Here is a 12,294-nt window from a genome sequence, read left to right as displayed (position 1 = left end):
GTTTCAGTTAAAAACATAAAATCAAGGCTGTGCTCAGTGATTAAATCATTAATTAAAAATGTTTTCCCAGCTAAAGATCTAACGTTTAATAAAGCCAGCTTAAGTGTTTTAGAGGTATTATTTGCCCCCTCGTGTTTGGGAGCAGTCTGTGGCACACAAGGTATGTTTACTACATTTAAAGATCTTTTAGAGTGCAGCTCTCTGTGTTTTGACCAGGCCACATGTCTCCTTCTGTCACCTAAAAGTACAGAAATTTTAAAACCTTCTAATAAACAGGGTCCCAGCTTCTCCTGGGAAAAGTCACCACTGTCATAATCCTCGCAGCCCGGACCCTCCACACATCACACATCAGACTGCGGAGACAGAGCATGAAGGTGGTAAGGAGGGACTAAGGAGGACGTATAAACATATAAATACAGAATATATAAGTAGGAATAAATAGGAGTAGCAATGAAATATACTCATTAATGAGATGTAGACAGCCAAAAGTCTATTGCACATTGTCTACTGCACATTGGTCTATCATGGTGCATCTGCATCACTGGAGCCATGGCACCAATCCATTTGTCAATCGCCTGCTCCGTTCAATCCTTAACAGATCAAACTCCTCAACTTCGGGCACTTTAGACACATTTCATTATACCTTATCCTCTCACCTTATCCTAACTTAAATGTTCTTATCTTTCATTAAACATTACTTCTTTCACCACTGGGCTGCATCCTGCCACCCCAGAGAATAAGCTGCATTCCGAGACATTAAAACTAAACACTAAATTGAGGAAACCTTTTTCACTTCGAGGAGTACTTCCATTGCCTAAATTGGCTAATTCAGAGGCTGATTGTTTTTGGTTTGAACAGCTCTAGAAGAGACCTATAAATGAGACTCTTCTATGGTTCAACAAAACTGTGTTTAATGTCACTGAGCTATACAACATCCATGCCTCTTTTCCTGTGGCATGAATGACTGCTTTTCCCGCTTTATCCATAAACTCAATGCTCTCGAGGCTTGAGTTTCACACTCCATGGTGGTAAAAACAAAGACTGTGTTACATGTTGCTGAGCCAACCATTTCAGAGGCTGCCAGTGTCTCTCAGCTAGCTGTTTCAGAGACAGATATAGTCTGATGATCTGGCTCCTCTGGATACAGGAGTTACTGGATTACTTACCCTGCTCCATCCGAGTAGTAAGTCATCACCCCCACCAACGTCAGCTTCCAGGCTAGACACCAGAACTCCTCCATCTCCACTGCTTTAATTCTGAGAAACACTACCTTTCCAAAGTGCTATTTACTCAGTCATGTTACTGACCTGCTGCCAATTAACCTTTAAGAATTCCTCCATCTGTTTTGCTTTAGTACCACTGACTTTTCCAGCCTTTTGTTGCCTGAATACAAATCATTCCATTCTGTATTTGTTGACATTTTATAAAGTGTCCAAATGTCTGGGAACTGCAGTTATAGATGATATTATTGGGTGGACATATACACAAGTTCAAAGGTATAAATATATATATGTGTGTACATATATATTTCCAGTTAAACCAAACAAAACATTTCTGAGACAATTATTTGTTCATCATGAAATTAACAATAAAGTGATCTAGACAAATGTTGTTCCCCCAGTGCAGGACAGTGGTCTCACAGTCAGTGTTTCTGTGACATTAACAGTGTTGGGGAGTAACGGAATACATGTACCGCCGTTACGTATTTAAAATACAAAATATGAGTAACTTTATTCCGTTACAGTTACCGTTTAAAAAGGTGGTATTTAGAATACAGTTACTTTGTTGAAATAAATGGATTACACGGCGGTACTTTCCTGTTTCATATTGTCGTGGGTCAGGACTGTTTGGGTTTGTTTGACAGCTACGTTCTGTTGGTCCAGGCGGCAGCGCTACGGTTGCCATGGTTACAGGGTGACGCTCTCTCTGCGACTGTGTGTTTCCTGGGTGAGAGAGCGCCTTTTTGTTGTTGTTGTTGTGCTAAGCTAATAGGCAGAATGCTCCAGGCATAGCCCTAAAGAATGTAGCCTCATGGACAGTGTAGTCCGTGCTGCAGGGAGAATGGACTACCATACACGTTATGTGTCTGTGAGCGCGAGGAGGGAGAAAAAGGCGAGTGGAAAAGTAGAGTTGTCATCGAGCAGAAACGGGAGCTGGAAGCATGTAAATATAATAATAACCACTGCAGCCAAGAAGAGTCCCTGACGAGCCCAGTTGTAAGATATTAAGACTCGACTGTACACTGTGTTCATGTTTTCCTCCGAAACAATAAGTTCAGTTGGAGCAGCCTTTCAACGCCTCTCTCTGTCTCAAACTTGACCCAGACAACAAAGTAAAGCTAGTTTTCAGCTACGAGCCCAACACGGAAACCGACGTATTAGCCAGAGGTCCCTTTACCTCCAGTAATAGTAATAAATCACACAGCAATAGTACATTCATGTCGTTGTAAAAAGCATGATAATATATTAAGTAATCCAAAGTATTCAGAATACGTTTCTCTCATTGAGTAACGTAACGGAATAAGTTACAAAATACATTTTGGGGCATGTATTCTGTAATCTGTAGTGGAATACATTTTAAAAGTAACCTTCCCAACACTGGACATTAATGTGTTGATTTAGGTAAATAAACACACAGGTGAGAGTTTCTGTTTATTGTGGTATGAAGACACCGAAAAAAAATCTATAAATGTGGTTTAGAGTAGCCCATTCCAGAGATCACGAGCCTGCTGAACAGCACATGAAGCACCGGATTCTTATTCAGTGAGAAAGAACCAGGACCAGGATCCTGCCTTATTCATTGGAAAACGGTGTAGAATCTGCATAAAGAGACAAAGACAGAGACAAGAACAAACTCTTTATTCACATTATGATAACTGCTCTCGATCAAACTTCAACAACACTGGTTCAGTTAAAACCCGAGTTTCAGAGCATGGACTCTGCTTGCTCTGAAAAACTGGTTTCAACTGGTATAAAATCCCTCAGGTCTGTCAAAGAGATGGAGACAGCTGAGGCCTTAAGCACCTAAGGCTGTCAAAGTAAGGAACTTAATATTTAATCCAGAATCCAGAATATTTAATCCAGAATCAGAATTCAGAAAAATACACATATAATTGTTCTAATTGGTAATTGTTCTTCAGATGCAGTATTAGAATTAACAAATGCAATAAAAGCACAGACTCAGGCCCTTTAGATGGAGAGCCAATCCAGACCTCTTGCACAGGGATAGCTGGGATCTATCACATCTTAATGCAGCAGTAAAATTAGACTGTGGTCTCAACATGGACTTAAAACTTGTCTAAACTTGTGAGAAACTGATTTAAAACTACCTGAAAGTCAATTTAGAACACAAACAGTCAAATAAAAAGGCTGATATGAAGTGCTGTTAAGTGGTCTATGAGTGTGAGTCCTGGTCTGACCTTGGGCTTTCCACCTGTAGAAAATAAGTCCAGCCAGAAGTAAGATCAGACCCAGGGTCAGTATAGAGGCTCCGATGGCAGTCAGTGTCGCTGATTCAGATGTTGATTTGTCCGAGGACGGATCTGAGTCAGACAGGCAAACAGACAGAGGCCAACAGTCAAACAGACAGGTGAGCAGTCAGATGCATATTTTCCTGTACAGAAAGACAGAGAGACAGACAGACAGGTATTTACCCCAGTCAGTGATCAGAGGTTCCTTCAGGCTGACATGCTCCACCACACAGGAGATCTTCTCCCCAGACCTTCAACACAAACATCACTGATTCACAGACCACTCAGAACTGGATCTGAATATGGACCTGGACCTGAATCTGGATCTGATGTTGACTGACCTGGGTGTGTACTCCAGGTAGGAGTGAGTCTGGTAATACCAATCACCATTTGCCATCTTTCCAGTGGAAGTGACATCAGAAGTGACTTCTTGTCCGTCTCTGAGCCACCTTACTTTGATCTCACTGGGAAAGAAGTCGTAGACGCTGCAGACCAACATCGCAGGATTTTGACCAGAAAGCGGAGTCTTGGACTTAATTCTGACACTGGGCTGAACTAAAAACCAAACGGACATTATATTTCCATTGTGGCAATATTATGTGTGATGGTATTTTTCAGGTGCTTTATTAACCCTAGAACACTATCGCTATAAATAGTAACACAATCACTAACGCCGGGTGATTGTGTTACTATTTATAGCGATATGACCAACAAAAAGTACTTGTCATCAAAATATATCAAACACATGACAAATCAGAGTGGTCAGCTTTTACTTTCAACTGTGCCATGTCTAACAAAATGAAAAAAAAGTGTCATGGGGGGATGCTAAAATAATGCTCCAAAATTACAAACAAATCTGGAATTCAAGAACAAAAAATTCCTAAAAAAAAAAAAAATGACGCTGGAAAGCTGGTCTTTGATACACCCATTCCTGGGACATTTGAGACTTCCCTGGTGAAGGCACAATCTCCTCGACACACTAACAGCTGCAGCAGAGAGAAATCATGTAAATGTATTTGCTCGGGTGATAATCACCCAGCGATAGTGTTCTAGGGTTAAAAAGAGATTTACAGTAAAAGGAATGCATTTCATACTGATTTGATGTGAAATAATTTCATGAATACAGAAGTTGATAGAGACCTCTACCTTTCATCCACGGAAACATTGTTAGCTGTCAGAATAATGCAATAATGCCTTTTTTAAAATTAAATAAATTACATCTGCAAATTTCAAAGTGCCTATAGAGATTATTTTCAATTCAATTCAATTTTATTTATATACCTCCAAATCACAACAGTCACCTCAAGGTTCTCTATATTGTATATTTTTGTTTGTTTTTTGAAAGCAAGATAATTGTCTCATATTACAATTATTAATTAACATTAATGGTGTTAGTATGAGTAACTGTGGCATTAAAAACTTGAAATGGCTGAAGTTTGGCCACCAGGATGCAACGGGAATCTGTATTTACATAAATATTTGTTAAATCACCTTTTACTTTTTAACTTCTATTTAAAGTAATAATTACTTCTGAATTAACAACATAAACCATGTTAAATATCATTCATTTTTCTTGAATTTTAAAGAAACATAACTCCAGTAGACTCAGAAGTTCCAAATGAATTAAAACCTTCAGCAGTTTAAGGATTATTACACTGAGTGATTCAGAGTGTTGGTCATTATAAGGCTGAACATGATCATCTGATAATGTCACACAAACCACACACTCACCTGATTTAGCTAGAATAGCCCGATCATGAATATCAATGTTGTGCTGGCAGTATGTCGCTATCTTAAGTCTCATTAAATTCAGCTCTTCAGTATCATTGTTCCAGATCTCTGCAAGGTTCACTCCAAACTCAGTGACTCCAACATACTGGCCCACACTGCTGCTGAACCTGATGTACTCTATCTTGTTGTAATAGTGAGAGTAGATGTACTCCATGGCCTTCAGCTCAGTGGAGTTAAATTCACAGCGATTCACCATATACTCTAAAAATCCATCTGAAGAACAAAAAAGAACCACAGTGAAGTGCAGATTGTGGAATACTCATCGTACCTGCTGTGCAAAAGATGATTAAATATGAACTGTATGTTGTATTGATTAGTGATCAATGTATTAATCAATGTATTGCCGAGTCTATTGATCAGCTGTTCTGATCAGTATACTGAGCATTGACCAGTGTATTAATTGTCATGAGTATATTGATCAATGATCAGTGTATTGATGATACCTGCAGCGTGAATGCTGATGAAGAGGAAAGTGAAGCAGAGAAAAAATGAAGCCATGTTCCCGATTTCTCCTAACAAACTGATTCAGTTTGACTGAGAGCTGCTTTAAAAACCAGATGACACAGTCACGTGACCACAGCATCACCTGTTAACAGGAAGAACTCTCTCAGATAGGCTTCATCTATAGCTGATCACCCCACCCACCCCATCCCTTTCTTCTCTGGCTGATGCAGTGCCAGGTATTAATGTGACTGAGGACTGTGGTAGCGGTATGTGGTTTAAAGACTTTGGACCGTTAAGATGGAAACACTGTGACTCATTTGTTCAGATAAAGATAAACCAAATACAACATGATTTGGCTTCTATAAAGTGTGATATTATTATATGGTTGGGATGATCAGTAAAGCAGAGATACTGGAACAAGCAGGCTCATCATGCTCATTGTGACTGATGACAGTAGATGTTGGACTAAGTGAAGCTGGAAGCACACAAAGAAATTGAACTCAGCTTTCGAAAGATGTGATACACCACAGTTATTTTATGTTGCACATGGACATGTTTGTTTGAAGAAAATCTGGTGTATGGGGCCTCCCTGCTGCTGCGGAGTCGGGGCGGTCTGCTTCTCCCCACCGCAGGGAAAAGGGTTACACCACCTGAGTCTGGGTGCAGTTTCCCCTCCAGGGGCAAGGGTACCTAGACCTGGGGCTTAGAGTACGCTTGGGGAGTGTGATTGTGTGTACAGCGTCTCTCTATGTCTGTCTCCACGTTGGGTGAGTGTTGAGCAATTGTATATGAGAGCATGAGGGTGGGAATAGATGTTTGTATCTGTGTGTGCCTGTTTGTCTGTGTCTATATGTCAGGTTGGGTATCAGACGCCACCTCTCTGAGGACATCTCAGGCCCTCCAAGGTTTGGAGGCCCATCTCCCCCCACCACTTCCCCTGCCGGTGGCGGACGCCCTCAGACATCGGTGCGTTGGTGGTTCTCTGTCTCCGGGGGTGGGCGCCCAGGTACCCACCGGCTCACTCCTTGGCGGCTGCTTATTGGGGCCTGGAGCCTGGGGCTCGCTCGGGCCACTTTGGGGATGGGGTGCCCTCGGCCTCACGGCCCGGGGCTCGGCCACTCAGGCACAGCTGGCTGCCGGCGGAGCTCACGGGCACGTCACTGCAACCCCCCCTGGCTTCTGCTCCGCGGCTGCTGAGTGACCCCTCATCTGGGACTCTCCTCAGCTCTTTCTGGGATAGTGGCGCGGCTGCCCCTCTGTTGGTCTTCCTTGGTCTCTTGTGTTCTGGGGGCCTCTGGATGTCTGGAGTCTTGATCTCCTCCATACCTGCTTCATGCCCTGGAGGTCGGGGCAGTGGCCCCCCACACCCTCTAGCAGATCATTACATGAAGGAACCTTTTAAAAACAAGCGCGTTCATGCTCACAGGTGTACACACAGGTGATCACACACACAAATTACACCCTTTTTGGCTCCTACCTCAAAGCACACTGTGCGCTGTCGATCTCACGTGCTGCACAATAATGTTTAATATTTAGTATTTACTGTCATATTCTCATATATCATTGTGATCTTGTTTATTACTCTCGTTTTCTTCTGCTTGCTTTCTTTTTTCTTTCTCAACAGGTGATCCAGGTGATCGATATATGTATTTTTTGTCTGCTTATTCTGTTGGTTTTTGTTTTTTGCCCTTTTTCCCCGTCCCTCTTCTCAGGTTTTTTTCTTTCCCTCTTTCTTTCTCCACATTCTCTCCTCCAGTCAAGTCTGTCCCGTATTCAGCAAGTGAAAATAAAATAAACAATAAAAAGTTGAATCAAATGGACCATTACGGCAAGGCTGGGATGGTCCATTTGGTAAAGTAAATCCGTTGGGCATCTTTCTTCGCCTTTAGACAATAATTCTGATGGCAAAAGAACCAAACGGGACAGGTTAATAAAAAAAAAAAAAAAAAAAAAAAAGAAGAAGAAGAAAATCTGAAAGACATCTCTGTGGTAATGTCTTCTTTGTTACCTTAAAATGATGTCTGATTTGATCCAAGTAGCTTCAATAACATGATCCAGCCTACTAAAGCTCCTAGAGTGCAGAGAAAACTAAGCTATTTTCAAGAGTCCCCCCCAAAAAATATCTACAACCAGCTGGGATTTGAAATTTTTCAAGCATCTCTGAAGCTTTTGTCTAAACCCAACAGTATGAGAGATACATACTTCTTCCAGGTCAATATTAGGAGGAGGGCACTATTATTAATATCCCACACTACAATGCAGTAGTGACACACATAACACTTCTGGACCGTGATTGAGGTAACTAACTTCTATCCTCAATAAATCTTCAATCTAAGTGTTTAATATAAGGTTTCTCATTACTAGAAGTATTATTTATTACTGCATATTACTGTTTACTGAACAAATATTTGGTTCTTTAGGTTGTACTCATCCAACAGATCAAACATGTTGCAGTCAGGTGACGGCGACAGTGATGACTTACTGAACATAGCAAAACAAAAAAATGACTCATGTTTACAGGTGAGGATTTATTTCAAATTCTGGTTTATTTACATTTGTCTGAATCATATACATGGAACTGAAGGCAAAGACAGTGAACAGATAAAACTGAGTTTAAGAACACTTGAAAAAAACCAATGAATTGTTCAGAGTGATTATGAAGTCACTTTGGGATAGCTTTCTGATTGATTATCACTTGTCAAACTGAATCTGTTTAACAGTGTGAAAATAAAGTGACATTAAGGCTCCATGTAAACACAACCAGGGTCCTTCAGTCTGGCAGCAAGACAGGAGAGCCTTTCTTCAGAAGCACTGATGACATCATCAACCCCAGCCAATCAGATGCATTTGTTTGCTTTGAGGATGAAAAAGGTTCCACCTGCAGCACTGAGTAAGCCGATAATCACACCGAGTCCACAGAACACTGCAGGTCCAACACTGGGCTTAGGCTTCTCAGGTGTGTCCACATCTGGAGGCAGAAACAGACACATGACACAGAAATCCTTCAGACTGTGATCTGATTAATTACAGCTCAACAACCACACACCTGCTGAAAACTGTCAGCTGATTAACTAAAGTCAGCTGTTCAGAATAATACTGGGCCAAGGCTTTGTGAAGTCTGCAGACAGAAACACAGAGACATGAACCTTCATATTTACACACACTTGTCTCTGTGTTTCAGTCTGTCTCCTCTGTTTAAATAAACGTTTTTCTCACTATAGGTCTTGGTCAGTGGGTCGGTCAGAGCCAGATGTTCCACTGTACAGCTGTAGACGTCTCCCTGCTGTGGGATGAACTGCAGTCTGGCGATCTGGGTGAAGGTTCCATTTTTGTTGGGATAGGGAGTGTTGATGCTGGATCCTTCAGTTGTAATCCGTCCATTCTTGGTCCAGGAGACTTTGACAGGAGCAGGATAGAAACCAGTCACATGACAGATCAGTGTGTTTTTAACTGTGAGCTCCACCTCGTCTCTGGTGTAGATCATCACACCTGAAGGAGCATCTGTATACAAGTCAGGCAGTTAGAGGATGGTCAAGGAATCTGCAGAGTAGAATATCTTTTGTCCTTATCTGAGATAAATTACTCCTTCAAAGAGCCTGTCAGGTCTGTCAGCATGAAAACACAACAGAGTTTTAAATGAAGAAATTCTATGAGAAAATATACATGTGATTAAAAAAAAATGTCACATTGCAGTGAAAAGGTCAGTGAGACCCCTGTAGAAGCTCCTGCTCTAAAACCTGAACTAAAAAACATGAACATTTGGGACTTGAAAGTATGAAAGACCATGAGATCATGAAGAAGATCTTCAAAACAAATAAATGTAGAGATTTGTGTGGTTTATTAATGCTTTGTGCTAGAAAAGTATGGAACATACAGTATGATAAGAGGGACACCTCACTGTCAGCCATATATATATATATACAGTCAGGTCCATAAATATTGGGACATCGACACAATTCTAACATTTTTGGCTCTATACACCACCACAATGGATTCCAAATGAAACGAACAAGACATGCTTTAACTGCAGACTGTCAGCTTTTATTTGAGGGTATTTACATCCAAATCAGGTGAACGGTGTAGGAATTACAACAGTTTGCAAATGTGCCTCCCACTTCTTGAGGGACCAAAAGTAATGGGACAGAATAAGAACCATAAATCAAACATTCATTTTTTAATACTTGGTTGCAAATCCTTTGCAGTCAATCACAGCCTGAAGTCTGGAACACATAGACATCACCAGACGCCGGGTTTCATCCCTGGTGATGCTCTGCCAGGCCTCTACTGCAACAGTCTTCAGTTCCTGCTTGTTCTTGGGGCATTTTCCCTTCAGTTTTGTCTTCAGCAAGTGAAATACATGCTCAAACGGATTCAGGTCAGGTGATTGACTTGGCCATTGCAAAACAGTCCACTTCTTTCCCTTCAAAAACTCTTTGGTTGCTTTTGCAGTATGCTTTGGGTCGTTGTCCACCTGCACTGTGAAGCGCCGTCCAATGAGTTTTGAAGCATTTCTCTGAATATGAGCAGATAATATTGCCCGAAACACTTCAGAATTCATTGTGCTGCTTTTGTCAGCAGTCACATCATCAATAAATACAAGAGAACAAGTTCCACTGGCAGCCATACATGCCCACGCCATGACACTTCCACCACAATGCTTCACTGATGAGGTGGTATGCTTAGGATCATGAGCAGTTCCTTTCCTTCTCCATACTCTTCTCTTCCCATCACTCTGGTACAAGTTGATGTTGGTCTCATCTGTCCATAGGATGTTGTTCCAGAACTGCGACGGCTTTTTCAGATGTCATTTGGCAAACTCTAATCTGGCCTGCCTGTTTTTGGGGCTCACCAAAGGTTTACATCTTGTGGTGAACCCTCTGTATTCACACTGGTGGAGTCTTCTCTTGATTGTTGACTCTGACGCACATACACCTGCCTCCTAGAGAGTGTTCTTGATCTGGCCAACTGTTGTGAAGGGTGTTTTCTTCACCAGGGAAAGGATTCTTTGGTCATCCACCACAGTTGTGTCCCGTGGTCTTCCTAGTTTTTTGGTGTTGCTGAGCTCACCAGTGCGTTCCTTCTTTTTGGGAATGTTCTAAACAGTTGTTTTTGCCACACCTGATGTTTTTGCAATCTCTCTAATGGGTTTGTTTTGTTTTTTTCAGCCTAATGATGGCTTGCTTCACTGGTAGTGAAGCTCTTTGGATCTCATCCTGGCAGTTGACAGCAACAGGTTCAAAAAGCAAACAGCACACTTGAAATAAACTCTGGACCTTTTATTTGTTCATTGTAATTGGGGTAATGAGGGAATAACACACTCCTGGCCATGGAACAGCTGAGAAGCCAATTGTCCCATTACTTTTGGTCCCTTAAGAAGTGGGAGGCACATATACAAACTGTCATAATTCCTATACTGTTCACCTGATTTGGATGTAAATACCCTCAAATAAAAGCTGACAGTCTGCAGTTAAAGCATGTCTTGTTCGCTTCATTTGGAATCCATTGTGGTTGTGTATAGAGCCAAAAATGTTAGAATTGTGTCGATGTCCCAATATTTATGGACCTGACTGTATATATATATATATATATATATATATATATATATACATATAATTGTTACAATATACTGGGATATTTATAATTTAGCTAGTTGTTATATTTTGTATCTTTGTAATATGTTGTATTATTTAATTTAGTTTTGTCTGTTACTGTTCTTACTGTCCTGGAGCAGCTGTGACCACATTTCTTCTGGGATGAATAAAGTATTCTGATTCTGGTTCATGAAACCCACCACACACCACATCATTTATAACCTCATTAATCATATGAAACTGATGACAAGATTTACATCAAATCAAATGTAATTCCCTATTTTAGTTGATAAATGGAGATTGTATTGAATGGTGTTATCGTTTGTGTGTGCCTGTATGTGTTTACCATATTGTAAAGGGTACTCCTTCAAATTCTCCCGAGTAATCTGCAGGTTCTGTCTGCAGATATATAAATTGACCACGGCTGTTTCATAAGCTCCAGCTCCGAAGCTGATGGGATCAATAAAAGGTGGCTGGGGGGAAACTCCCATCTGTTTCTCAAAGTCTGCGTACCAGAGTTCTTCATGATCCAGTCCAAACATGTCCCCTCCATTAATGTCTGAACAGCCAGTGTAATTAATGTCCTCATGTAGAGCTGAAACACATTAATGAAATTACATAATCAATCAATAACCTGATCAGTAAGCTACAGACTGTCTGTCAGTTTAAAGAGAGAAACTCACCATCAGCAGAGACACAGAGCACACAGGAGAGGAAGAGGAGCAGCTCCTTCATCTTCATCAGCAGCTCTCACTGACTTAAAAAGTCCAACTGTATGAAGTCTCTGAGTGAACTGACAGGACGTGTAGCTGCGGCTTAGCTCACAGCACAGTTTACAGCTCATGATGTCATAAAAGACACAGACACACACACACACACACAAAGCAGGATATCAATAATCATTTATACAGCTTCTTAGAAATAAAAATTCCTTTTATCTGTTAGTCCTTGAATAATTTTTCAAATTAATCAAAAGTGACTTTGTTTCTGTCACGTAAA

The 12,294-nt window shown here is 41.0% G+C and overlaps 2 protein-coding genes across 2 annotated transcripts; both read right to left on the bottom strand.

The window, feature by feature from the left end:
* Nucleotides 1–3,335: 3,335 nt before the first annotated feature.
* Nucleotides 3,336–5,758, bottom strand: LOC134623237 (H-2 class II histocompatibility antigen, E-S beta chain-like). The gene is made up of 5 exons (XM_063468412.1): nt 5,704–5,758; nt 5,201–5,473; nt 3,811–4,024; nt 3,653–3,720; nt 3,336–3,541 (listed from the first exon to the last, which is right to left on the bottom strand). The coding sequence occupies exons 1-5, from the start codon at nt 5,756–5,758 to the stop codon at nt 3,336–3,338; spliced, it is 816 nt and encodes a 271-aa protein (XP_063324482.1).
* Nucleotides 5,759–8,541: 2,783 nt separating this feature from the next.
* LOC134624536 (mamu class II histocompatibility antigen, DR alpha chain-like) lies at nt 8,542–12,036 on the bottom strand. Its single transcript, XM_063469535.1, has 4 exons — nt 11,979–12,036; nt 11,642–11,890; nt 8,921–9,205; nt 8,542–8,672 (listed from the first exon to the last, which is right to left on the bottom strand). Exons 1-4 carry the CDS (start codon nt 12,034–12,036, stop codon nt 8,542–8,544), a joined length of 723 nt encoding a protein of 240 aa, XP_063325605.1.
* Nucleotides 12,037–12,294: the final 258 nt, after the last annotated feature.

This window comes from Pelmatolapia mariae, linkage group LG3_W (genome assembly GCF_036321145.2).
Source record: "Pelmatolapia mariae isolate MD_Pm_ZW linkage group LG3_W, Pm_UMD_F_2, whole genome shotgun sequence".
Lineage (NCBI taxonomy): Eukaryota > Metazoa > Chordata > Actinopteri > Cichliformes > Cichlidae > Pelmatolapia > Pelmatolapia mariae.
The sequence above is the reverse complement of the archived record's forward strand: the minus strand, read 5'-3'. Positions and strand labels throughout refer to the sequence as shown.

What these genes read in the sequence shown, in the direction of transcription:
- LOC134623237 (XM_063468412.1), bottom strand. Translation starts at nt 5,758, where the DNA reads ATGGCTTCATTTTTTCTCTGCTTCACTTTCCTCTTCATCAGCATTCAC. An exon ending in TACCTGGAGTACACACCCAG is followed by an intron (nt 3,721 to 3,810) that starts GTCAGTCAACAT and finishes TTTGTGTTGAAG; the next exon opens with GTCTGGGGAGAAGATCTCCT. An exon ending in ACCTCTGATCACTGACTGGG is followed by an intron (nt 3,542 to 3,652) that starts GTAAATACCTGT and finishes TGTCTGACTCAG; the next exon opens with ATCCGTCCTCGGACAAATCA.
- LOC134624536 (XM_063469535.1), bottom strand. Translation starts at nt 12,036, where the DNA reads ATGAAGATGAAGGAGCTGCTCCTCTTCCTCTCCTGTGTGCTCTGTGTC. An exon ending in GCTCTGTGTCTCTGCTGATG is followed by an intron (nt 11,891 to 11,978) that starts GTGAGTTTCTCT and finishes AATGTGTTTCAG; the next exon opens with CTCTACATGAGGACATTAAT. An exon ending in CCCACTGACCAAGACCTATA is followed by an intron (nt 8,673 to 8,920) that starts GTGAGAAAAACG and finishes TTCTGCCTCCAG; the next exon opens with ATGTGGACACACCTGAGAAG.